Source organism: Anneissia japonica, unplaced genomic scaffold (genome assembly GCF_011630105.1).
Source record: "Anneissia japonica isolate Jap-2015-1 unplaced genomic scaffold, ASM1163010v1 scaffold483_len1788099_cov177, whole genome shotgun sequence".
NCBI lineage: Eukaryota > Metazoa > Echinodermata > Crinoidea > Comatulida > Comatulidae > Anneissia > Anneissia japonica.
In genome coordinates, this window is record NW_022682587.1 from 1,017,950 (window position 1) to 1,045,447 (window position 27,498).

The 27,498-nt window shown below is 33.8% G+C and overlaps 1 protein-coding gene across 1 annotated transcript; it reads right to left on the reverse strand.

The window, feature by feature from the left end:
- Positions 1-22,606: 22,606 nt before the first annotated feature.
- On the reverse strand, positions 22,607-27,102 carry LOC117102526. The gene has a single exon (XM_033242848.1). The coding sequence runs from the start codon at positions 26,977-26,979 to the stop codon at positions 24,202-24,204; it is 2,778 nt and encodes a 925-aa protein (XP_033098739.1). The 5' UTR covers positions 26,980-27,102; the 3' UTR covers positions 22,607-24,201.
- Positions 27,103-27,498: the final 396 nt, after the last annotated feature.

Here is a 27,498-nt window from a genome sequence, read left to right on the forward strand (position 1 = left end):
TTATATTTTAATGATTCTTTATTTTTTACTACGAAGTTCATTTAATTAACAGCAAATTACAAGTTTACGTAAGAAATATAAGATATATTTGTGATTACATTTTCTGCTTACGTACGCCATGATACATAAATGAAAGACAGAGACCAATCTAAATTTTGTGTATTATTTTAATAGAAAATTCGGTTGCTCTGAAGCTTGCAAAACAATGGAAACAGTTAATGGAGGGGATTGCGATAATTAGAAAAGAATATCTTTGAGTAAGTTGTTGCCTCGATTATGGGACTGAGCTAAAAGAATAACAGGATGTATCGTAGGGTTGCTCTCTGAGCAGCAAAAATGCGGTTGCCTGCTCAATCGTTGTCTCTTTTCACTTGAAAACTAATAACTAGGCCTACTTAACTATTTAATTCATGTTTATTAGCTAAAGGCAGACAGATCTTCAGGGTCGAATATAAAATTCTGAATAAATTTGACCGGATTTAAATAAGTATTAACACGTTTTAATAAGGATTATAATCGTATTAGGCCTAATTGAATATACTGTTTCTTATTCAGATTAAGGGTTTTAAATTCTTGAAGTAAAAAAAAACAAAAACAGATGTTTAAATCAATGACGGATTGGAAAACAATTTTGCGTCGGTTCATGATGCATCTGCATCTTACGCCTGTCGTCTGATCTGATTTTATTACGTGCTCACACTAACAATATTATTGTTTGAATCGATACATTTATACAAAAAGAAAATAAAAAAAATTCAAGCAGTTACAAAACAGCATGTACCTAAAAATAAAAAATATAACAAATTTCCTATTAGTTTCGACCACGAAAACAAACCCGACCTTGTTCATTCCTATGCATTAGTCATCACTTTAGCCGATTCGTTTTGATATTTTTTTTGTAGTCCAGTAATGCATCTTCAAATTAAATATTGACGATAAATGACGTTTGCCGGAAGGTGGCGTGTTTCAGAGGCAGATGGAAATTAATCACGTATTGATCGTGAGGAATTGATTAACCAAAAATGAGAAATATATTCACTTGCAGATTTTGTATGAATCAAGTGATCTTATTTGAAGTCTTAGGCATTCATTCAAGTGACAGTCCTACGACTCATATAGTAGGACTACTGCTAGTATACGGTATCAACTGGCACGTATAAAAGAACAGAGGCCTATATTTAATTAAAAATGTTTATTGCTGGATATTATTATAGTGACGAAATATCTGCTAAAATCACATTGCCAATATACCATGGGCCTATACATACAATTTTAATACATTTTATAGGTATTGGCTCACAATTAAATATTACAAATACTCGGTATCCTGGGGTAGGAACGTTACTCATGTCAAGTATTAACTCGAACATAATAGAACTGGATGACGATGCAATCAGCTGCTTAGACAAATATCCCACTGACTGACTTTTCCGAACGAACGAGCCTAACTGAAGGCCCCAGCGACCCAATCCCCACTTTAACGTTCCTGTTTAGGAACGTTCTCAACTAAGGTATTCAAGGGTGAGAATAGCCAGCTCTCCTAGTACAACCCATCATAAATGAACCACGATGTGGGTGAGGCTTGTTCATAATATCGTTAATCCATGGGCGGCGCCAGGAATTCCCCCAGGAGGGGTCCCAGCCTCCCGACAACGTGGTCCACTCCCGAACTTAAGGACCGAACCATAGCCATTTTTTTTTGTTAATTATGGGATTCTTTATTTAAAAAAGGATAATTTGAAAAATCATTCAAGTTAAGAGTCCCCATGTCGGGGTACTAGTCTAGTTGTAGGCCTAATAGGCTTTGCAACAAGATATAAACTTTCTTTTTAAAGGATAAAAAGTCTAAATTAGGTCCTCGTGGTTGATAGTAATTCATATAAACAATTAAATGTTATAAAAACTGAATTGTTTGATATGTATTGCTTTGAATAGTGTAAAAAAAAAAACAAGGATAAAATGACCATGAACTTACAGATGCCTTCAGTATGGTATATAAGCCTAGGCCCTACAAACATAGCTCTAAAAATCTATCTTTTTTTCCAAAGCACAGTATACCTATAACCTTTTTAAAACATTTAACTAAATAATTAAATGAATTTAAATGATTAAAGAAACTAATAACTAAATTAAACTATTTTGACAGAAAGAAAAATATAAGAGAAAGAAACTTTATTTAAGAATAAATTTCCATCAATCATAGACTAGGTTAAGCAGGCTAACTATATGATATGGCACGGGGGTAACAAATCCAACCAATAAGCCTAAAACTGTCGCATAACAAGGATGTATCTACAGTTTAGCTTTCTTTTATATCCTATGCTATGACCAGCCATGACTAACAGAAAGCCGATGAGAGGAAAACGTGCCCAGAAAGAAGAAAATAACCCCAATGTGGGATAAATTAAAGGGATAGCCGATGTTGAAAGAGTGGTCTGGAGGAAATAGACCTATGGGATTTATGCAGACCTTGTGGATTAATCTTCCATCCATCGTACATTACTTCATGTAACAGATGCCAGCACGTAGAAGACACTAACACACTAATTAATTGACTCTCACGACACACACAAAAATCATACTGGTGAATTAGAAGCATAAATTGTCTTGTTAAGTTTAATATAAACAATTAAGCCAAATCTCTCAGGAATGCACCAACCACTTATATTGTTTCTTATCTAACAGCAAGTGACTCGTCATTTAGGGATGGAAGTGATGTTCTAAATTTAACATAGGAAGATGTTGAAGTCGTGAGAAAAACCTGGCAATTCGCGGGATTTGAACCATAAACCTATGTTGTGTCTGGGTCTGTGGTTGTGTTTGCTGGTTTATGTTGATTGACCGTCATACGGGAGTGCCCGGTTCGAACTACGAATGAACACATGAGGTAGTGTAGGCCTATTGTTAAATAGGCTGAAATTCATATTGGAGCCCCAAATTCTCAAATGCCACTTACGCTGCATAACATAAGAACAATTTGTTGGATTGGATTTCTTCGGTGTGATACACGCCAAGGATAACCCACGAAAATTTCCAGTGGGATCCTTCTCGTGGTGGTCAGTTAAGTGGCAGTACACCAGGAGACAATCCCCTATACTCTTTTCTGCAGAGTATATACTGCGTCCTTTAACGTGAAGATGGACCAGTTTGCACACGGGACCAACGGCTTAAACGTCTCATCCGAAAGACTTGTATTTCAGCCCTCCAGCTACCCGAACATATGGAGTCTTTAGAAGGTCAGATGTAACCCACAGATATAATCAGAACAATATTTTCATTAGGCTTACATCCAATGCAGAAACATTTAAATAAAACAACACAAACTGTATTTTCTTAGTAATCCACTATGTTGGAAGGGAAACAAAAGGCATAGGCCTAATGTTTGTTATTTTGTTTGAATTGTTAATTTGTTTATTTTCAGTCTTCAGAAAAATACAGTCTATTAATTCTGGTATTTTAAAGATATATTCTTCATTCATATTAACATGCATTAATACTCTCATCGCATCTCAAAAACTGCTTATTTAAGAGAATGAGCGAGTTTGAAAACGTCACGTTATAATTTCCCTCGTCCTTGTTATCCTTGTTGAAACGTGGAAGGCGCACCATCATTGTTTCTTACGACTATTTAGCAGCGTTTATTTTATCTTATGTTGTTATGGTCAAAGTTAGTTGTTAATGAATTTGCTAGGCTTTAAGTGGTTTGACAGTTTTCATTCATATGCCTAGTTCTTTAATCACGGCGAGACACCCATCTGAACTCATCACTTTTACATTGAAGATTTAAGGTGTTTTATGACTGTTTGGTAACCCCTTGCATGTGAACTTAATTTCGAGAGCTCTTTTAATCGTGATGAATTCAACATGCTTTTGCACGAATCACGAGAATAACAAATTGTTCTATAGGCTATGGCGGTGTATCTATCAAATTGAGGTTTGGTTTGGTCAGTTAGTGGACTACTTGTGCGGATGGTGACGTCATATCAGGCGTCAGAACTAATGAGTATCTTCATTTGGTTCACTTCCCTCGCGTCTTAAAGTCTTCTTCAGATTATTGGTAATAAATTCTCTAGCGATACGTGATATGTTGTAATAATAGTTACTCCTTTTTGAAAGCATTCATCTTTAGGCCTATATCTTTACTTGTTGTAAATAATTATTCATGAATATTATTTATTATTATTATTAGGTATTATTACTATTAGTATAGGTCAAGGGATAATATTTTTACTATCGTTATTGTTTGTACTCCAAAATTAATTTATATTCATTAAGTGGCACCACCAAACATAATTTTCCATGATGGAGTTTAGTGCTATAAATGTTCTATTGATCGATTGATTGATTGATTGATTGATTGATTGATTGATTGATTTACTGACTGATCGTTTTTAGTTATCATCATCACCATCATCATCCACCACCATCATCACCATTATCACCATGACTATTATTATTATCTAGTATTACATCATCATTATTATAATTATGTTCATCCTTATCATTAATTCACTTATAACATTGTCATTATTAAAATCGATCACAAAAATAAGTTATTATATTTTATAATTATTTTTATCCTTAATAATATCTTCCTATGTATTGCGTACCTCATTAACAAGATTCCACCTGTATCTAGTTATTAGTACAATAGGCGCTAGTATTTTTTTGGCGGCTAGGACCTTGTCCTAGTCAAAATCAGCAGTAAGCTTTACACCACTAATTACACGCATATCCCAAATTGCTAATTTTTTCATCACTTATTGCGGCGTCAAAAAGATTATTTCCTTAATATCTGACGAGATTAGAATCTCTGCAAGCAAGGAATTAGTTTGATTTGCATTTTTCCTTGGATCAGACCACAAATCGCCCGTTTTCAAACAATACCGTAACGTTTGACCTCAGTGTTTTCCTGGGCATCATGCATAATATTGTTATCTCCGACCGCCTTTGAATCAAGTTGAAGGCCGATTGTCCATCATTATGACGGTACATGTACATTATGGTCAGTTATATACTATTTCACTGTCCATTAGGTCTATAGTATTTAAAGTGGTTCCTTGATAGCAAGCTAATCACGTTTAGCCGCACGCAAAATACCATCGTGCATGCGGTGTCACGGCTTTTATCACTTTGATATTATTATAGGACTCAGAATATTTTATTTAGAATTCTAACATATAAGTACAGTATATATGTAGGTACATTAATGCAGGCTCAAAACTTAGCTAATGAACCTAATTATTGTAGTTGTTCTTTTGTTTGGTTTTTTTTAATCGGGGAGATATAACGCCTCCTGTTTCCGTCATCAGATCTATTACAGTAATCGAATGGCCACCTGTTTCAGGAGGTCGCCGATGATCTCCCAAATAAATTTACTACAAAAATGCTGCAATCATTAGCGGTGCTATAATCATAAAAATGGTTCCTTGACAAAAATGATAGAGCATTTCAAGTAGAAATGGTCTTCTATAATTAACATGTTCCGTTTTTCTTTACCATTCATAGTAGGAATATTTCTTACTGTGGACAAACACTCCCACACACACACACAATCAATATATCCCAGGCCTACCGCTAGTAAGTAGATTTGTTTATTACATAAAATATTAAATAATAAAGATAATAATAATATAAATAGTATAAGTTATTCCACAAAATTTAGAAATAAATTAGAAAACTAATTGTGACACGATGGTTGCAAATCTCATATATCTAACGTTAGGCCTACAGTACTTCTTTGTTCTGTGAATTTTTCAAAATCTTAAAACGTCAAAATCGTTACCTCGACCACTGACATCACATCTATATGTGCATATGATAGATGACTTTTAGTGTCGGAATGCACCAGGCAGTCCATTAGTTTATTAATTGCATAGCAGAAAAAGAAGTTTTTATGTGAGGTTAACTCTCGTTTACAATGGATATTAAGATCTGAAATGAAACATATTAAATAATGAATTACTCGTTTCAATGCGTGACCTTCCTATTTCTGTTTTATCATAGCCTATAAAATGCAGTAAATGTAATAACATCATTTTAATTATGCGATTAGATCGACACATGTTAACTGATGTTTAAGCAGTATGTGAATTGAAACCACGCCATCTTTAGTTTACATTTATCTCTTATACAACACGTCGTCAAAAAAATAGAAGTTTAAAAAAAATTATTTTAAAGCCTACGAATGAACTCGATTTGTTTACTAGGAGAAGCCTCAGAAATACTAAATCATCAGGTTTTAGAACATTTTATAAATAGTAAACGAACAAAGTTGGAAAAAAAAACTTCGTTTACAAATTTATTTTAATTTTCAGGCGCGGATCCAGACCTTCGCCCAGTTCGCCCAGGCGAGAAAGTCAGGGTGAGAAATAAAAATAAATTTTTGACCATTTTTCTAAAAATCATACTTACATTCATTGACTTTTATTTTGAACATTACCATTAGGACTTGATTTAAATCCACACTATCCTATATCTTACACTTGTACATTATTTTCCGGAGGCCCCGGGATAAATTTTTCCATTGTATAGGCCCCTACACCGATTTTAATGTTCTGTAGTAGAAATCTAATATATAGTTTTAAAATATTTGTATATATAAAAATAAAAAAAGGGAAAAAAAGAAAGGAAAAGAAAAAAAAAATGATAGCACAAAACGCCGTGGTGACTCTGGTAGGGTCAATTTTCGTCGGAAGGTATCAATATGATAAACAGTTTCATTGGACTAAATTCTTGCTTATGTTAACCACATGCTTACCTAAGATTATACTGACACTGGTTTCAAATCACGGTCAAGTAGTAAAAAATCACCAAAAATCACATTATTTTGTGAATTAGCGCCCCTCAACTGATCATCAAGACCCCTTCCACTTCACCTTCGAGCCCCCATCGCCCCCGCCCCATTTCAAGACAGCTTGATACGCCACTAACTTACATGGCCAGATGAGTGAAAATACTCAATTGATGTGCAACCAAATCGTAACCAGCCTTCACCATGCCCTCACGATGTCACCGGCGACGCAACTGCCAAAAAACTATTGTTAGCAGAGAAGGGATGCTACCAATAAACAATCAACAAACTACCGGGTTTCTGGGTTGATTTGCAAGATACTGCATGGCTCAACTATTTTTTACTTAGGGGTTAATCGGTAAAAATCGCTCACAAATCATACGACGTTACTGACAACGCCGGGGACGGCAACTCGATTTTGAGACTAATTTCCCTAATAAAGTTATACTAAATAACTTCTAATGACGAACTATTGTCTTCAGTTGTCTTTGTTGGTCATTCAACTGTCATTTTATCTATTTTTTCGGTGATATTACCATTCTCAATAATCTATAAAACACCCACATAACAACGTCACGTTAGATCGATCGGTGGGGACGCCGTGGTGACGCCGCTAGGGTCAATTTTCGTCGGGAGGTATCAAGATGATAAGCAGTTTCATAGGACTAAATTCTTGCTTATGTTAACCACCTGCTTACCTAAGATAATACTGACACTGGTTTCAAATCACGGTCAAGTAGTTAAAAATCACCTAAAATCACCTTATTTTGCGAATTAGCGCTCCTCAACTGATCATCGAGCCCCCTCACTTCACCTTCGCGCCTCCATCAGCACCCCCATTTCAAGACTCCTTCTGTAGATATGGCACTGGTCAGTACTAAGGATGTAGTCTACTGAATATGAAAAAGACATGCTCATATATTTTTATCAATTCAATAACTACTACCATCATATATTTAAAATAATAGCATATTAAAAAAGTTAAATTATGATTGAATGATTGAGTTGATAATTAGACCGTAGTAGAGGAAAATAGCTGCAAACAGTATAGTATAGGAAAATAGCTGCAAACTGATGCTTACAGCTATGAGTAGCGTACACTGTCGGTCACCGTTAAAGTTGATTGGAGATTTTTTATAAGAGGAAGATATTTAGCTTTAGTAGAACAAATTATAACACATGCAAATAAACAATCAACAAACTACTGGATTTCTGGGCTGATTTGCAAGGTACTACATGGCTCAACTATTTTTTACTTAGGGGTTAATTGGTGAAAATCGCACACAAATCATTCGACGTCATTGACAACGCCGGGGACGGAAACTCGGTTTTGAGATTAATTTTCCCAATAAAGTTATACTAAATAACTTCTAATGACGAACTATTGTCTTCAGTTGTCTTTGTTGGTCATTCAACTGTCATTTTATCTATTTTTTCGGTGATATTACCAATCTCAATAATATATAAAACACCCACATAACAATGTCACGTTAGATCGATCGGTGGGTACGCCGAGATGACGCTGGTAGGGTCAATTTTCGTCGGAAAGTATCAAGATGATAAACAGTTTCATTGGACAAAACGCCTCAAATGTTATTTTCGGGCGTCTAGAACACAGAAAGTTCGCGGAGGATGCCCCTGGACTCCCAAGGACAGTGTTGTCTCGATCGGCCCAACTTTGCCCCCCCCCTTTTCGGCCCACCCTTTTGGACATCTCTGGATCCGCCCCTGAAAAATGTTTTAAACTAATATCAGGGCTATGATAAAAATGAATTAATATTCATTTATTATATTTTCCACAGACACATAAATAAATGCCTTTACTTACAATTCTCAATCTACCATATCCAACTAGCTGATCCCCACCCTGGTAAATATTTCAAAATTATTTTTAAAGAATAGAGAAAAAACTGAAAATAATATTTAAATTCTGGGAGTGCCATTTCCGGCCATCTAGGGGCGACGTAATCTTAATTTTTCTTACCTCAGCCCCAACCATGGTGGGGCTGAGGTGTCTATGTGTGAAGGTCCCTCTCTCTGGGCACCCTCTATTACGAATTTCTGGATCCATCACTTTAGGACCACCACATCTGATCGAAGGGCAGGGAAAATCCTGGATCCGCGGCTGATTTTAAGTATTATGGTAATCACTCATACAGCGCACTTACTGTAGGATGCTCACTATGAATACGGTATGTTCCCATTTGTCATTGCTTGAAGAAATGCCAGAAAGAAGAAATATTATAGTACCGAATCTTTTTGGATAATATACATGTTTTTTTTTCCTGTTTTTTGAAAGAAGCTGGCATGAGAATTTTAAAAAAATGTATTACAATTAGGCCTATGAGAAAGAAACTTTTTCAAGAAGTGTAAATCAGTAAAACATAAATTTTAATAATAATAATAATAATAATAATAATAATAATAAACGGACATATATAATGAGCTTATATAATATTATTTAATAAATATATAACAATAATAATAATAAATAAATAAATAAATTAAAATGTATAAAAGGAGCGCCTTGTGGACATGCAAATAAATAAAATAATTCTGACCTAGGCATAATGTCCAAACAAAAATATATACATAGTAGATTTTCTGTACTGTAGGCTATATTACCGGTACCTCATTAGACCACCAGATCCAGAGCTGTTATAACTTTATTATTAGACCTGTTTGTTTGTATTTTCATTTGTTGAGGAGGGGTGAGAAATAATACGGGACTGTTCACTCTCTGCAATAGGGGTCTATCTTTTTCAATGTATCCGTGTTTGTTTTTGTATTGCTTTTAATGAGATAACTTGTAGTTCTGTGATGTCAGTGCTGCTATTCTCTTATACAAACTTGGAAATATATTATTACGATTTAATCGAATGGCAGTTCTAAAATTGGCGTGTGACGTTCAGGCAAGTTGAGGAAAAAATATCTTCAGTAACATTTATCAGGCATAATAGCTTAATGTTGTTGGAATTCGGGGCGTCACCGCATTAACATGGTTTGAATTAGAAACTGCATTAGCTGATTACATTCTAATCCATATCATTAATAATTTGGTATCTGTGTGATTTATTTTTTAAACATGGAAAATTTGGCAAACTGTCAACAAGGATAAAGTTAACTTCATAATATTGCGTATTTAATGTTGAAAGTGAAAGTTTAGATTAAGCAATTCTAAACGATCTCCCTGAGGTACACGAATTGATATCACTGGGCTGCTTGTTTATTGCTGTTTTTGCTTGATGAATCTAGTGCAAACAAATCTATAAACAAGTTTATTCTTAACAATTATCCAAAACAAGCGGAATTACTAATCTTGAAAATTCAAAGTCCTCTGTACTGCAAGTAAACCGGGCATGTCAAGTCTGGGCAATTATTGTTTTCGCACCTACAATATGTTTGTCATCAATCTTGACTCAACCTTCTTGTTAACCTCAAACCCTTGACCAGAATCTGTTGAACGTCCTCATAACTAGTACAAACACGTTTTGACTTCCCTAATTCGATATTGTTCAAGCCACTTGTCTTCAGTTTATTTTTTTCGTCTGCGTTTTCTAGTTCAACCGGCAATATGTTTGTTGTCAACGATTATTTTTTAGCGTTGCACTTTGCGTATAAAGAAATAATTTATAAAGATTGATGGTGAAGAAGAAGAAGAAGAAGATGATGATGATGATGATGATGATGGTGATGGTGAATACCCACTCTCACAACGCTTTAACAGCCTAATCTAAATGACAATTTAATAATGTTACTCTTAATAAGGTTAGCAACATTAAAATGTCATTTAGGCCTATAAAGTACATAGGCTATAATTTATGGCTACCTGTTGTGTAATCATCGTATCGTGATGGTAATGTTTATGCTGCGTGTTGCTTTCCTCTTGCATGCAGACCAATCTTCTAAACAATCTTCTTGCAATGAACACATTCTCTTCTTTTCTTATTCAAGATATCGCTGCACGTGGGAGCATAGATTTTTTTGGAGTAAAACATGCGTAAAACATTGCACTTTTAGATAAATTTAAATCGGTTAAAACTGAAAATTGACCTTGACGTAAGCTCAAGGCTAGAACCGTACATAATCCTTTATTAAAGCTGAAAGAAGAATAGAAATCAAGTCAATCACATTACAATCCCCAAACACCAATTAACTGTAAAGGTAAGATTCTTTAGAGCAACTAAATATTCCTAATGATTAGACTGTTGTTTGTTGTTCATGATATTTTTTTTTTTTTTTTTGCTGAAATGAACTCAATATCCTTGCGGAATTTTAATAGTCTAATTTGCTTGATGCGGGGTAAACAAACAACAATTTGTACAGCTCTGCTTTAGTTTAGTTAAGGCGAACATCAAGTTAAGTTTACTATACTGTACTAGTAAACATGTTCCTTCTAATTACGTGATCAATGTGTAGAGTACATACTTGTTATTGTTTCTATCGTATTATTATTAATATTATTTAAGTATTGTGTATCTAATCAAGAGACTTTAACTAAAGTTCAGAGAGATTAATATTACAAAAGTAGTTTTAAAACGGCTCAGTTTAATGCAATGAATTAAACAAATTAAGGTTGTTTAAGATGGTATTCACACGCATGAGGAATACACATTTACTTTGGCACTCAGAACGATAGGTTATATCATCACCATCTGTTTTCAAATTCATTTGCAAATTATTCACATTTACTTCATTCTCTGCGTGAATCCCGCGGAACATTTCTATTAATCGCAAAGCCTTCTGGGATTAATGGTAATGCACAAATGCTTTGAGCAAACTTGACCAAAATTGATTTCCTTTCAAAATATATTGAAAATTACCTACAATGTGTGAATTAAAAGGCATGGCCTCCAGTGACCAACGATTGACAGAAGTGAACGAGACATTTCAGGTGATTATTGCGACTTATTTTTACTGGCGAAGAAATAAACACGTGAGCCACAATATATGATATATGACTCATCAACTATACTTCAGTATTGATATTACTTTAAAAAACTTATTCATTGTTTAAGAATCAAATACCAATTCCAAGAACCATTGTAGTAGACTAAATTATGTAGGCCCTACATTTCAAATCACATCACATTTGTTTTAATATTATACACAAGAGTAGAAATAGGTATAGAGGTAATGCCTATTTTCTGTTACTGTAGAACTATAGGTAAAGTTGTTAGTGAAACACTCGAATGTATTATAAAATGTCACTTGAAGATGTTTTCAAGTAGCCTCTTAATCCTCTTAGGCATATCTTGATCGTTTCATCTGAAACTAACTGTATTTGCAATCCGGCGCCAATTGCAAATTTAGAGATAGAATAAATGTCTTTTTAACGGCCTTTATAATTCACGAGTACTGCTATAAAACGTGTGCTATAAAGGAATTGCTATAACCATTTAGCACCGAATATATGAATTGTTTAGTTTACCTTGCTCAGAGCAAAAGCTACGGTACCGTCCAATTAGTTCGAACTATTTTATCTTCTATATTCCAAACACTTCAAAGGCGATTTATTTGTCAATATTAAGCTTTCATTGGAAAGGTTTGTTAGGGTTTGCTTGCCCCCACCCCAAAAAAGCCTTGGTGTATAGGCCTTAAGATGCATTACGTATGCAATCATTTGTTTATTTTGATGATGAGAAGTGGCCAGCTAGAGCTGAAATCAAAAGTTGCTGAAACATAGCATAGACCTAACCACTCCACTGCTCGTCAAAAGTTCAAGCATGGATGAGGTTCAGAGTCTGAATGGAAATCATTGCTCCAAACCACCTTACAAGCTTGTGAGATTGCAATAGTTGCTTAGTATATTTATTTATGAATGGGCAGAACTGCTTCTGATTTCGAATGGTATTTCTTTTCTTTTTTTTTTGTATTTTCCAGAATTACATTTTTAAAATTTAAAGCACCATACGCAACAGACAATGCATACATCTGCAAATACGACACGGTTTAGTTTGTATCAGGTTTATGAGGTCATTAACCCCTTGTAAATCTTCAAATACTAGTGTGAATAATCACGTCACGTCACTATAATTATGCACACTCTAGTCATTCCATATGTTGTGATCAATTCGGTAAAAGTAAGAAGTTGTTTGCAATGCCACACAATTTTCATTCGTAACGTTCAAAGTTACGGAGTTCTGAATAGCAGATAAACCATGTAGGGATGTACGTATCTACTGTCATCGATTAATCGATCAATCCAACTATAAATTGATCAATCGATCAATCAGTTATTCGTAATAGTTTCAAATAATGTGTATTACCATCATTTGCGGAGCAATGTTATTTTAGTTTATGCATTCCACTGTTTTCGAACATGGCCATAGTCAACTAGGCCTATAAAAAGAAAGCAATAAGAAAATGGAAATGGTAGTTGTGCCTGGTCTATATGGAGCAACGGAAAGTAACTTCTAAGTTTCTATTTCATAAAAAAAAAGTCGGGCTAGCATCTGGAGAAGACCGGCTGCAGTGATGAGAATCTGCAGACACGTCGGTAACACGCTCTCCAATCAGTGTTGGAGGTGCATGTCGGGGAGATTTCGTGTGTGTGTGGTGTGGCATGGAGCGCCTTTTTTGAAATGTGGAGTCTAAACTATTCAGAATTATATAAGGACTAAATGTGTAGGCATGACTGAATCTCAATGTAGAAAGTCAAAATGTTCAATTTAACAAAACTAGATCCTCATTACGTTGGTTACGACTTTCGCTAATCTTCTTACTTGATTTCATTGGAAAATTAACTGCAAATGAGCTGTCATGTTGTTCCAGCGGATACGATCTAATTCAAGGCTGTCAATAAAATGAAAATCCCGTCTACTAGGAGGAAGAGCTGCTAATTTGAAACAATGGTGTTCATCCGATTCGATTAAACTTTTCAAAAATACTATAAGTTAAGATTAAGAACTGGTATATAAAAGTGTACAGCCAGTATAAACAAGAGGGCTTTGAATAGTCTGTTTGATTTCAGGATCGCATAACAACAAATATAAAACAACAATAGTAACCTCAATTGAAATAATTTAAATTATAGAAATAGCTTTTTAATAACAATATTAGCAATAGCATTTTAAAAATCAACATCAGCAGCAGTACCAACAACAATAACTACAATAACAATTAATGGCTAGTATTAAAATGGTTAAACAGTTCTTCAAAACTATGACCTAGATTGTTGAAACTTGACTGAAACCACACTGGTGTGAGATGTCTCATTACATTTACATTTGTATAGTTCTGCCAAACCGTTGTCATTCAGATAGGAGATGCGATGTTAGGTCAGATAAGATAACAATCGGTTGGAAACCGAAATATATCCCCAAACATATTTAGGGACTTACATTCGTTATGTGCATAATCGAAAGCCTCCCTGGGGATTGTTGAAGATCATTCCAATAGACACGTCGAGAAAATATTACCGTGATAAAGTGGTATTAGCGAATCGTAAATTAAGATCCAATAAAAGTTTACAGAATTTTTTATATAGGCTATTAGATGTTCCTATTTGTTTAGAATTAAAATTGTTAAGAGTTCTTCAAAACTTTATACAAAGCAATAAGAGTGATGCGATGTTAGGTCCGATAAGATAATGATAGGTTGGAAACCAAATATATTTCCAAATATATACCGTATGACTTACCATTATGTTTGCTACTGAAAGCCTCACTGAAGACTCTTGAATTTGCATTCCAAACGTGAAAATATATTGCCATAATAAAGTTGTATTATCGAATTGTAAATTAAGTTTCATCCCCATAAAATTATGTTCAGTAATAAAATCCAAATCGTGAATGTACGTTACAGATCTAGATATCTCATAGTGGAAGTTAGATAGATTGCACGCGTGTGAGAACAGGCACTACGTGTAGTTTTTTAGTCAAGTTAAAGTTTACTGATTTGGGTTGGTGGGCGTTGTTGAAAATGAATGAATGGCGGAATGAATGAATGAATGAACGAACGAACGAACAAACGACTGACCGACCGACCGACCGACTGACTGATCTATTTTATTCCTCCATGGACTGACTGACTGAACGAACGAACGAATGAATATAACCTAAACGTAACAGAAGAAAAATCTAATCTCCACCGGAACTCGAACCTGAGATTTTTTACAAAGGTAGGCATACATGATGTAACATTTTGTTCCTCATATCTGAGCAAAAGTTTCTTTCTCCAGTTTTTAACTTGCGTTTAAATTTTAGCATTGATTGACTGTGTGTCTCAAACGTAATCTTTGTGTCGTTTTTACTAATTCTAAATTGTCATGGTACGCTGGATGGATCAACAATAAGCAACAATAAGCCTACAAAGAAAAGCATGATGTGTTTTAGTGCCTTTACTTCCTTTTATTGATTAAATGAGGGGATCTGACTAATGTACAAATATACCAATAAAGTACATGCATGCTTTTGGTAATTTATTTTACAAAATCTTAATTGATTCAGTCCCCGTCGAGTACTGTACCATTATGCTAAGGAGACATAAGTTAGGTCTAGTATAAGTAAATGTTGGCAATTACATATAGGTGGAGTAGTGCCAACATTGCGCTGCATTTTGAAGAGTAGAGTATACTGTACTCAAACGTGACAGTCGTAAAACCGATCGCAATCCAGTATTATCAAGAGCGACATGTAGTAGCAAAGGCAACTTTTGAAGTTCTATTTTTGATATTTGAGAATCAATAGTATGCCTTATAACGTTCTGAGAAGTTGTAATACGGTACACAAGACAGACTTACTGTCTGTTGTAAAATATTGAAAAGCCCTCAACACTTTAATTAGAATATTAAATTATTCATTTATAAGACAAACTGAAGCTCTATTCTGAATATCAAATTAAAGTTACAAGTTTGTGTGAATTTCCTTTACATTATGGACACGATGATGTCATATCACATTATATATGAGGATGATGATATACCATATAGTACCATAGGTAAATAATAGATACTTGTCATAACATTTGATAGTGAGGACAAAGATTTAGTTACTGATAAGTCTACTACCAGCCAATTTGAAATTTTCGGCTGTAGCGAATAATACGAGAGCGGTAATTTACAGTGTGTGGCGATTGGCGAGAACTATTACTCGTTCTTACAATTTGTTTAAGGCTAGCTTACATAAGCAATGTTCTTAAGCCTATAAATAAAAACATGGAGAGATAACTGTTGAGGTATAATAAGCCATGAAAAAGTAAGCAAATCAAAAAAAACCTCAAAAGACAGATTGCTTAATCTCTGAACGCTCATAAAGTCGAAACAATTTCAATGTTTAGGCATATTCTTAAATTTTTTATAACTGTTTAAATGTCTACGCTCCCTTGTATTAACTTGCTGCAATTCAGTGCGTATTTACGACGGGCTCTTGACATTATACTCACTGAAGAGAACATACTGTGACGTCAAATTATACTATCAGGAAATTCGCTTATACAGTATTTTGCTACTCATTTATCATCAAGCGATTATTTACAGACTATCGTTTACAACAGAGCAAAATGTTTAAAGATAAAATATATGTATGTGCTTACATCCTACATGAATACATCAATCAATTGAAGAAAAATTAACTGTGGGGGCCTGTAGAAAGTCGTCAAAAAAGTCGCAAAGGAAGAAAAAAAATATAATTAAAAACTCTACCTGCATCCGTTGTTGATTTGTTACGCCTGCAGCGGTGTAAGTGAAAGGCGATTTAACATATAGCTCTACAGGCCTAAAATATGTTGATGCAAGTTCTAAAAAAAAAAGTTCTGCCATAGCCACCTGGTTGTTGACAACTGACAATGTCAACGTCTAAGGAAAGTATTAATTATGTCTGTCCTTGTATAGTTCAACGAAAGTTATCATGATGCTATGCCGGTAATACATAACAAGAATCATCTCCTACGCATTTTATGTTTTATGAGAAAGAAAAACAATATGCACTAAAAATAAGGTTAAAAAGTACTTCCTCTGTTATGATTTCAATTACTTCAAATTAAACCCATGAACAAAAAAAGCAGCTTTTTGTTTCTTTTCTTTATTATTTAAAGATAAAATTAAGTAAATAAGATCTTACATTAACAAAATTAACCAGCAATTGCAAGAGACATAACTAAGCATTCCATAGCATAAAAGGTTTCTCTAAATTATTGTAACAACAGTAAAATATGCGTAATAATATAAACAAGACAGATTTGTGTCCAGTGACGGTAAAACCAAAAACCCTAATGACTTGATGCCTCCCTAGGGACTTTGTCAATTACTGATCAATGACAATGACAATGACAAAAATATTTATTTCCTTTGAGCAGAAAAATTTACGAAAAATATAAATGCACAACATTTTTAAAGATCAAAGAAAATGGGAAATTCCTGAAGCATAGCTTGTAAATGGAAATCCCAAATTACATAATTAAATATTTTTTTTACATATAAGGTTCAAAAATAATTCAAAGGCCTATTTTACTTAAATAAAAGAAGTTTAAAATTTATTAGAACAATTCTATTTCTTTTCTGTAAATTATATTTTGTATTCATTAATAACAACATCTTAATTACTTTTAGTTTCTTTATATTTATAGATGATTAAGCAATAAATTAAGTACAGTGTCTACAATCTAATATAAGAGAAAATTTGTAAATAATAAGTTAATCTGAATTCCTATAACTATAATGTCTTCTTTCTAATAACAGCTAAGTTTTAATAATAAAATAAACTGTTAAATCGTTATACATATATATACCTATATAGATATACCTATATACTCATACATATATATAAACATTTACATACCATACACACATATACATACATACACCCATACGCACACACATACGTACGTACATACATACATACATACATAATATATCACGATCCTGATTCAAAGGTAGTGACAACATACAACTTTAACATCATGATTGTTAGTTGTGTGAACCCGTAGTGTATACATCATGATATGGTACCGTACCACTAAACCCATCCTTCATCTAATATTTTGTTTTAACCGTATATAGACCTATATATAGATTTTTACCGGAGATATGATAAACTACCTTCTTTTTTTGTATGTCAATGTTGAGGATAGCGATAGGCATAACAACGTCTATCAAGTGCTGATACGTGTTTGGAGTCAGGGGCGATATGATTAAACATCTTCTTTTTGTATGTGAATGCTTAATTTTAAGAAGTATTTTGGTATACACCAATGTTGTAGTTGTTAGTTTATATAGGCCAAAGCTAGCAAATAATAATAAAGTCAAGCACGTTTGCATGCAGAAGATAGTAGGACATTGCACAACCCTTTGCAATATGAGGCTCTAAATACATAAATTTACTGTATTTGGTTTCAGTAAGTACATGAATAGGCATAAGTTATTGAAGTATATGAATAACAAATGCCCTGAGAATCGCAGGTAATTGTTAGATTAATTTCACAGAGACAAACACTGCTTGCCTATAGCAAATTTCCGGAAGCATTGCACTTTTCGGAGGTTATTCTAACTTGGCATTTGTTTCAAGATTAATGAAAAATATGATTAATCTAGAGTAATTTCATGCAGGTTTCAAGTTGTAATATCAGAATAATGAATTAAAAGCTAGTACTGTTGACTCGGTTTGTAAGGTGTATCCCTACCGTCATATCTGCGTTCTAACTTCAGTTAATGAGAGGACACCTGCACAAATACTTGCACAACATTTTGCTTAACATTATAGGCCTACACATTATACCTTCAAATTCACATGACGTCTCATCACTGTGGCCTACCTATGATAGAGATCTGTACCATAGAGAGAGGCCGTGCTAAAGCTCTTTGGGTGCCCTACATGGCGCACCTCCGACGGGTTAGGGCAACATCCTGTTTCCAGACAATTAGCTGAATACAATGTTTTAAAGTATCCCATTCCCTCGTTCAACTCTTCTATTTGGATACAGTGGAACCGCAAACATCCTAAAATCAAGGTTGATGATCTACTACAATTGACCATGCACATGTTAAAGAACTCTCAGAATCGTCAATGTACTTTGTTTTGTCAAACGTTTCTGCCTAACAATAGTACATTTTGCCATTCGTGTCTTTTCTTATCTAGACTTGCATCTTAGACACTAGCAACGTTAGGATAACCCTATAATTTTCCATATAACTATGCATAACATTAAATAAACGTTTTCACAAAATACTTAATGTCACTAGCTTATAATAATATGTTCAAAATACAATAATGAAATCTTCTACCTTCATCAAAAGGTTTAATTCAATTTTGTTGAAAAGTGTTTAAATTAGATTTCAGTTAATTTAGTAAAAAGGATGATGATGATAATAATAATTAATGATTGACTTTAGAATTGTCGACTTTAGAATCGAATTCATTAAAAACAAATTTAAAGTAACGAAAACTATAACCACTTTAAAAGGAGTGGGGTACATGCCACAGCATTACTACAGTATGTACTTGAATGATAATTAACGTACAATAGTGTTCAGTTTTGATATATCATCTAAGGTCTACCAAATGATCTGTTAGCCTATAATCAAACCAGGTACGGTATTTGGAAATTTATATTACCTACAGTAAATTTTGCAGTATTGTTCACACAGCAAATTGTGTTTATATCTTACTTCCACTGTTATCATCTTCCTCCATCTTTCCACCACTTTCAATTCCGGAAACAATATAACGAAATGACTGTATGGCATTTGATTCTATACGTATACATCTTCCTTTATCAAAGTGTCAGACGTCTGTTGCTTGTTTTTCTAGTGCTAGAATTTGTCGCTTTGCAAAGTTATTTATGATGGTATTTCTTTGTTTTTACAATGGTGGAAGCCGGCAGATGTGTTTTTTTTTTCATGCTTGCAATTCAACTTGATGTTTACTTAAAACCGCATATGTCAAAATCCACACACAATGCAATATGGATATGGATATGTTGCATTAGTTACAGAAAATAAATTTGACAACTATAAAATGTTATACCACGTGAGACATTTAAGATTTAGTAAGTCTTAAAGTGTTGTTAAACGAGGTTATTCAATGTCGGAATTACAGCACTTTGTTATTGCATTGGTATGTCTGCTCCATGACAATATTTTACATTTTCTTTTGTACTTTACTTGTCAATCAACGTAATGCTTAATATCGAATCTTGCACATTACGTAGATTTTGGAGCCACGCTTAATCCAATCAATTTGTATCTCGCAAAGAGGAGATTTATCTTGTCATTATTTCATATAGAAAAGTAACAATGTTAATCTCACCACTTCTTTCTACCTTTTTGTAATGTGTTACTAAATTTAGCTTTCAAAAACTATTGACATCTAAATTAATTTTTTTTTGTATAATCTAAACATAGAGTTATGCATGCAGTGTTTAAGTTTAATTATTTTAAGTATGTAATTCTTAAAATTATATTATAACGAAACTGATGGTAATCCACCTTGAAAGAATGACAGCTAATGAACTAGCATGCGTTTACATCGAAGAGACGACGGGTTGCACGAATGATCTTTTTCAACATAGAAAGAAAACGAAATGCTGAAAAGGAATAGAACAAAAGGAAGGAAGAAAAATGTATTAAAATGAAAGCAAAACAAAAAAATTGAAATGGAAATATTAGAAAGAAAACGAAATATTGAGAAGGAATAATACGAAAGATTGAAGAGGAGTAAGAAAACGAAAGATTGAAAAGGAATAATAAAGAAAAAGTTGAAGAAAACAAAGGAACAGTAAAGAATAAAAAGAAAGTACATAGAGATTAAATGAAAAGGTAAATGAAAGAATGATACAAGTAGAGATTAGATAGAATAAAAGAAAAAGAGAAAATGAAAAAAAAAGTATAATTCATAATGAGAATTAAGGATTTTGTTAGTAAGATATTTATAATTGCAATTATAACATTAATATTTAATACTTTTTGACTAGGTAATTTGTAAAATTTAGCCTTATTGTTTTGCTTTTCAACAAATCAATACAAACATTATATATAATTATTATTATTATTTATTATTATTATTATTATTATTATTATACTGTAATTGTGTAATTCTTTTGCAATGATTATTATTATTATTATTATTATTATTATATACTGTAATTGTGTAATTCTTGAGCAATGACTTTTTCTCAATGTAATTTCCTTTTTGGACAATAAATTTGAATTTGAATTTGAATTTTGAATTTGTATTATAACAGAATTATTATCATTGTTGTCATTACTATTATTATTATTATTAAAATTTATGTTTTATTGATTTACACTTCTTGAAAAAACTTCTTTCTCATGCATAGGCCTAATTGTGATACATCTTTCTTAAATTCTCACTTTTCTTTCTTAAACATTCACTCAGTCCTGCCATTGACGAACGTTAGGGGACAATGCGAGCGCCTTTCTACGTCAAGCAAGCGGTTACTGACAAACTTAACAAGAATACGATAATCTAACTAGAAAAATAGCAATTATTATAAGCAGCATAATTTGAATATTACATTAAAGTCTTTGCTTCTATATTTCTTACGTTATTTTGGGCACCTTGATTTAATTAGGAAGTTTTGTCGCCATGTTTCTAGTGCTCGTAGAACAGTATAACGACTTAATAGACACTTTATTTATTGCATCTATTTACATTACATTGTTATTGATGTCATTATTTTTGTGTTTACATATGGATTGAATAATATGAGATAACAGAGCAAGTATCTCGTGTTTAGACGATGAAAATTATCCTCTTCCTGTTATTTGCATATCAAATTTTAGATAAATTTCATTATTTTTACTAAGTTTTTTGGCGTGCTTAAAATGAGATATGTATTACATAAAGATTTTTCATGCAGAAATTCTTCTCGCCATTAGTATACTTATCATTTCCCACCATTTTTATCATCACTCCGTCAACATCACACCGCCAACATTACCATCAACATCACCTTCATTATCATCAACATCATCGTCACATAATTCTATTTAACGTATGTCAATTTTTAAAATAACAGTTCTGATTGGGGCTGTAGCTATATTGTAGGTTGAGATATATGTGTGTCATTCCTGACATCATCATCCAGAATTTAAAAAAAATTTTACAAATAATCGGAACCTCTGGATAATTCGCACTAAGCTTTTAATTCAAAAATAGTATTGTTTAAACGATAAATAATCGTTAATAGAATCAACGTGTTAAATACTTGTTTTTGTATTTTTTGTACACGCATGTGTTTTGTGATATATCTTCAATTGTAGAAGTAATCGGATATTTATATAAATCATTTGAGGCTACTTTACGCGCTTCACGACAATCCTATGCTTATAAAGAATTAACTACTCTGCGATTTAGAAACGACGGTTAGACTGCTGAACAACATCTGGAAAATTCACTCAAAGTGCTTGAGACCTCTATGCATTTCCGTCAATATCAAACTTCCATAGAAAACCGCTTGTATCAAATTGATAAAATGCATGCGCGAAAATGTGTTCCGTTACCCGTTCATCTTCTAATCGGCCAATGACTTGTGTCAATTTTTTTATCCCTCATTTTTGACAATAATTAAACCATAAACTATAAGACAAACGGCATAAACCTATAAAAACTATTGAGTTTTCAGTCAGTGGTTTAAGAATATATAATATTATTACAATAATCCATTATTATAAGATATTAAATACTGTATAATATTGTATACAGTATTTTAATACATTGATATATTATAATATTGTTATCATTATTACTATCATCATCAACCTATTATTTGTGCAGTTTTCATAACGCAGTATGCCGTGTGATTTGTGCGCCTCTGACAAACAATGATGACGATGAATAAAACATAACACATAAACACATTAAGCGCATTGCATATATTTATAATCTACCCAATTTCTGATTGTCTTTACATTTGAACATTGTCGTTTGAATTATTTAAATTGGCATTAATCTTTACATAGGATCTACGAAATGTTATAAAAAGTCAAATACAGTAATGACAAGCGTTACTATTTTTATATCATTATATTTTGGTTTCCTTTTTCAAGACGTCCCACACGTCAGATTCATTTCCTTATTCAAAGACATTGAACTATAAGCTACATATATAGACCTATTTACCATCTGCGATTTCTGTTGAAGTTTTTAATACAGTGAACATATTTATTATCACTGTTACTATGGAAATCCGATAGGCATGAATATATTAAGTGAAATTTGAATGTAAAATCGAAGTTATGGAAAGCATTATGATGTGTTTCCTCATCAGCGCTGGGAAGTTATTTATGTGCCTGCAGCATGTTCCTCGATAAACCAGGCAAATTCACAACAGGCTACGTAATCTGATATCAATATTTAATCATACAATTATATCTGTTAATAGTCTTATTACTGCAGCATTAGCAGACTAAATTCCTTCGATCCAACCGATTGGAATAATTCGGTAGTATATTCAACAGTCTATGCCATGCATAATAATACATCATGGAATAATATCTATTGCAATATGACGTCATCGAATAATGTCTACCACAATGATTAAAAGTGTACGATTATATTTCACATTGTCGTTTATAATTTTGAATAGCAGTCAAAATGTCAAGATGACTATCATTGCTAAAATTATTAAAAATAGGCTCCCAGCTTAACCCAGCCACGCTTTCCCTGTTGGCAATTCACTGGTCGGAATAACTGTACAAATAACAGACTGTTGACTTTTTTTTAATTCTTTCTAAGACAGGTCTTACCATGGAGGTATAATGTCTTACTAATGCATGGCATTCCGTCATTCCTCCAGTCGGATTTAATCTCACAACTTAAAGTAAGTCGATAGCTAAGTGTCTACATCCCCTTGGGGCAGTAGACACAAAACATGGTACTGTAGAGACAGTACAATCCGAATCGGATACCGGTACATGTTTTACCCATAAGTTAATTTTACAAATCAAATATAAAATAAAATTATTGGAATATTTTAATATTTATTATTAGTTAATAAAAGTATGAAAGTGCAGCTAGTTAATTACGGGGATTCAATACAACGTAATCATGTGGTTTAAGCGATTAATCATTGGTAATGTCTGGAATATTTTATGAAAATGCCAAAAAATACAGGCTTTTGTTAAAAGTTTATGCGCAAATTCTATAAATTCAAATTTTACAAATGTGATACAGTATTATAACTAAATATATATTGTCTGCAGAATTTATATACTTTCATAATTGATTTATTATTTATTTAATAAAATTTATATCAATACTTATAGATTCATAGTTTTTTTATGAATTGTTTTAATCTGCTTAGCTTTTTAATAAAATGCCTTTACAATAATAAGCGCTTATAGGCCTATATGAGCTCTTGGTCCGTACATTTTATTCCGACAGTTAAAAGGCGCTAGGTATGACTACGTGCTCCGTATCGCAACTTGAAACAAAAGCTGTTCGACATTATTAGTCTACATCCAAAACAGAATATATGTTAGAATTTCCACTGCGTTTCTCTGTTTTTGGTGACATACGATTTGGCCAAGAGGCGCGTTTCAAACGTGCCTCGTCTTTGCGAATCTGATCAATGCGTTTGTAATTCTTCAAAATTCTAGGAGGTGTCTGCGGTCCTATATTTCCTACTTCCTCTTCCGAACTGGAACTAAAAAATCCACGATCTGCATTTGGAGAACCGCACCCATGACATGACGCTGACTTTTTAATTTTTGGGAGCTTTCTACCTTGGAAAGATGGGCTAAGTTTAAGGCCAGGAATATTCTCATTCGCTCTCTGAAGTTTCTGTTTGGTGGGACTTTTCTGAACTACTGCGTATTCCTCAAGCGATTCATACGTCGTATCGTCTGTTTGACTTTCCGAAAACGAGGGATTAATTTCTAGTTCGGCATAATCGTCTGTAACAACTATTCCTCTTTCTGTACTCACGGTTCTACCAAATATTGGTCTACTAATTAGGGGTCTATTGGCCATAAAATGTGCATTTCTGAACTGTGAAGGCGAGTCCATAGGTGTTGCCCGTGGGTTTTCTGTACCCATTGGTACAACAAGTGGACAGCTGGAAGTTTTAGTTAATATGCCATGCGTGTTGTCACAATTAATATCCTTATTACGTGATGGTTTTGGGAGACTACGTCTAGAAATATGTTCTCCATCTTTCAACGTATTAGACCTACTATTATTTCTGGTTAATTTTAGCCACAAAGTTTGTTTCAAAGATGGTCGTAGAGGGCGTCTTACTTGCCTAAGATCTGTGACCGCGTATGCGCATGATGGGTCAGGGTGGTGAGTTTTAAGATCAGGTAAACTTTCAGGCAGTTCTTCGTATTCGCATGGGGACTCTCCACTAAAATATCCACTGCTACTAAATTCACATTCTCGCAGATCCGATCTTGTACTTACTACAAGACTCTTCTCCGAGTCGTCTTCGAGAACAGCGTACAGATGCTTCTGCGTGTTTATATCTGTATATTCAGTGTCATTTGAATTTTGAGTTTGATTAATATAATTCCTAGGCCTGATATCAACACAACTATAAACTTCATCCCTTTTTTCTGCTTCTCGGTCAAGCATCATATAGACAGGGTGCAAATTTGTTACTTTCTGGTCTTTTATTTCATCTCCAGATTCTTCGTCAGAACAATTATTAAGAGACATATATATTGGTTCCACTTTTTTCTCATCTATAATGTTCGTATCTTGACTAATAATGAGATCTGGATATGTGCCTATAATGCGTTTATTTTCTTTATATTCAAGAGTACTGCAGTCAATATTTGATTCTATTTCAGTACCATATGATATTCCGCTATCATCATTATCAGACCTCTTACTTTCACTTGCCATATCACTCAATACCCCAGTCATTGGTACACTGTCTTTACATTTATCTTCAAGCTGTCGTCGGTTAGCTAGTTGCGATAGTGCCCTTGCTCTGTGGTAACGCATTGCATAAGCAATCACCAGGATAAAAAGTAAAAACGTGACAATACTCACAGCGGACAAAAAAATCTTATAAAATAAAGGACTTTTCCCGCCACCTCCAACTTCAAAAGGAGGACCCGGAAAGGGACCACCATAAATTACAGTGCCTTCAATGGCGCTAAAATTTGATCCATCAGTTAAATGTCGTTGTAAAGTAGTTATGGACTTTGTAGATACGGTAATAATATTGCTACTATTTGGCAATTTTACTCTGGTGGAAGTGTGTGCGGTTTTTGTGATTTCGTGGAAATCATTCAAGGTCGTACGAATAGTGGTGGGGTACGTGGTCATATAAACAGCAGATTCCTTATTATTGATGATTAGTGTTTCGGTAGCATTTCCCGTGAGTCCATTCCGAATCCGAACTATGCACGTCACTTTCATCTGAGTATCTGATATATCGAGATCAAATATTACTAACTTTCGTTTTCCATCTTTAAATTCTGTTAATTTTCCGGAATTCGCAACCTGTTCGTAGTTAATTTGCCATGAAATTGCCAAATCGTTCTCATTTGAAAACACCTTACAAGTCAAGGTAACATCATCCCCTGTATGTAATTGGTTCCGTTGCCAATTTATGTAAACTGGGAGTACAGTACAAGTACGAGGGATGTTTAATGCAGGCGTAATTGCCACGCACGTGAAAGTACTTCCCGTAAATGTTCGCGAACCCGGTTGATAAATATTTAAAGACACATCGTCAGTTTTTCGTGCCGTTCCTTTTAAGTTCATATTTCCATTTTTCCACGCTAGCGACGCCAAAGGCTGTCCCCCACGAGACAAACATATCAATGATACTCTCCGAGAGCTGGAACTGTATGTTACCTGGCAATGTGGTGGTTCTGGTGCTGGCCACATTACACTTAATTTCGCAATACGAGAATACCTTCCGTACCCACTTTCAAAGTATACACAGACATATTTTCCAGAATCGTCAATTTTTACTCTCTCAATTTTCAAATTATATTCACCTAAATTATGGTCTCCAACTACGGAATAACGAGACTTGATATCACGACTGTAAATCCCATAGGGATCAATATTTCCATCCATGCTGATGAATTTATACCCAGTTACGTCTAATTTTTGCCAATAAAGTTTAGATCCACCTTTGTTGGAGACAGTACATCGCAAAACGACATCGTTACCGATGGTAACCGACTTATTTGACGGTTGATCAATGTATGCTATAGCATTGACACTAGTGACAGTCAAAAAAAATATTCCCAATATGAATCCAGGCATCGCTGTAACTTAAGGAAATTAGAAGGCCTAGCAAAAGATACTCCAGTACATTAATCGTTTTAAAACGTACATCATCTCCATGATCAGTCCTCACAGTAGTGTTTGCGCTGTGCTACCGCGTTCAATAATTCACTCCTACATCGAACAGATGTGCCGATCAACTCTACAGTAGTCCCTCCTTTCAGGATATCTTACTGGCCAATCAGCGCTCGCGTAACTTCCCACTGATCACTTGCACAGAGACGCTATCCCTATCGAATATACACTGTTCTGTGTGTTGCCATTCCAAAATAAGTTTACCCTCACTTTTTTCGCTATCAAAAAGGGTCAAAGAGATTAATATTTAGGAGATTCAGATAAAACGCTCGTATGGGTCATTGTTAAGTACAGTAAGCACTATAGATTAAATCTTTTGTGATATTTCCAGAGGAACTCTCGAAATGAGAAAATGAGACATTATTTTTATGACGGTAATTCATTGCTTTCGATATTTATGTCGTCATAATCACTGTCGATCAT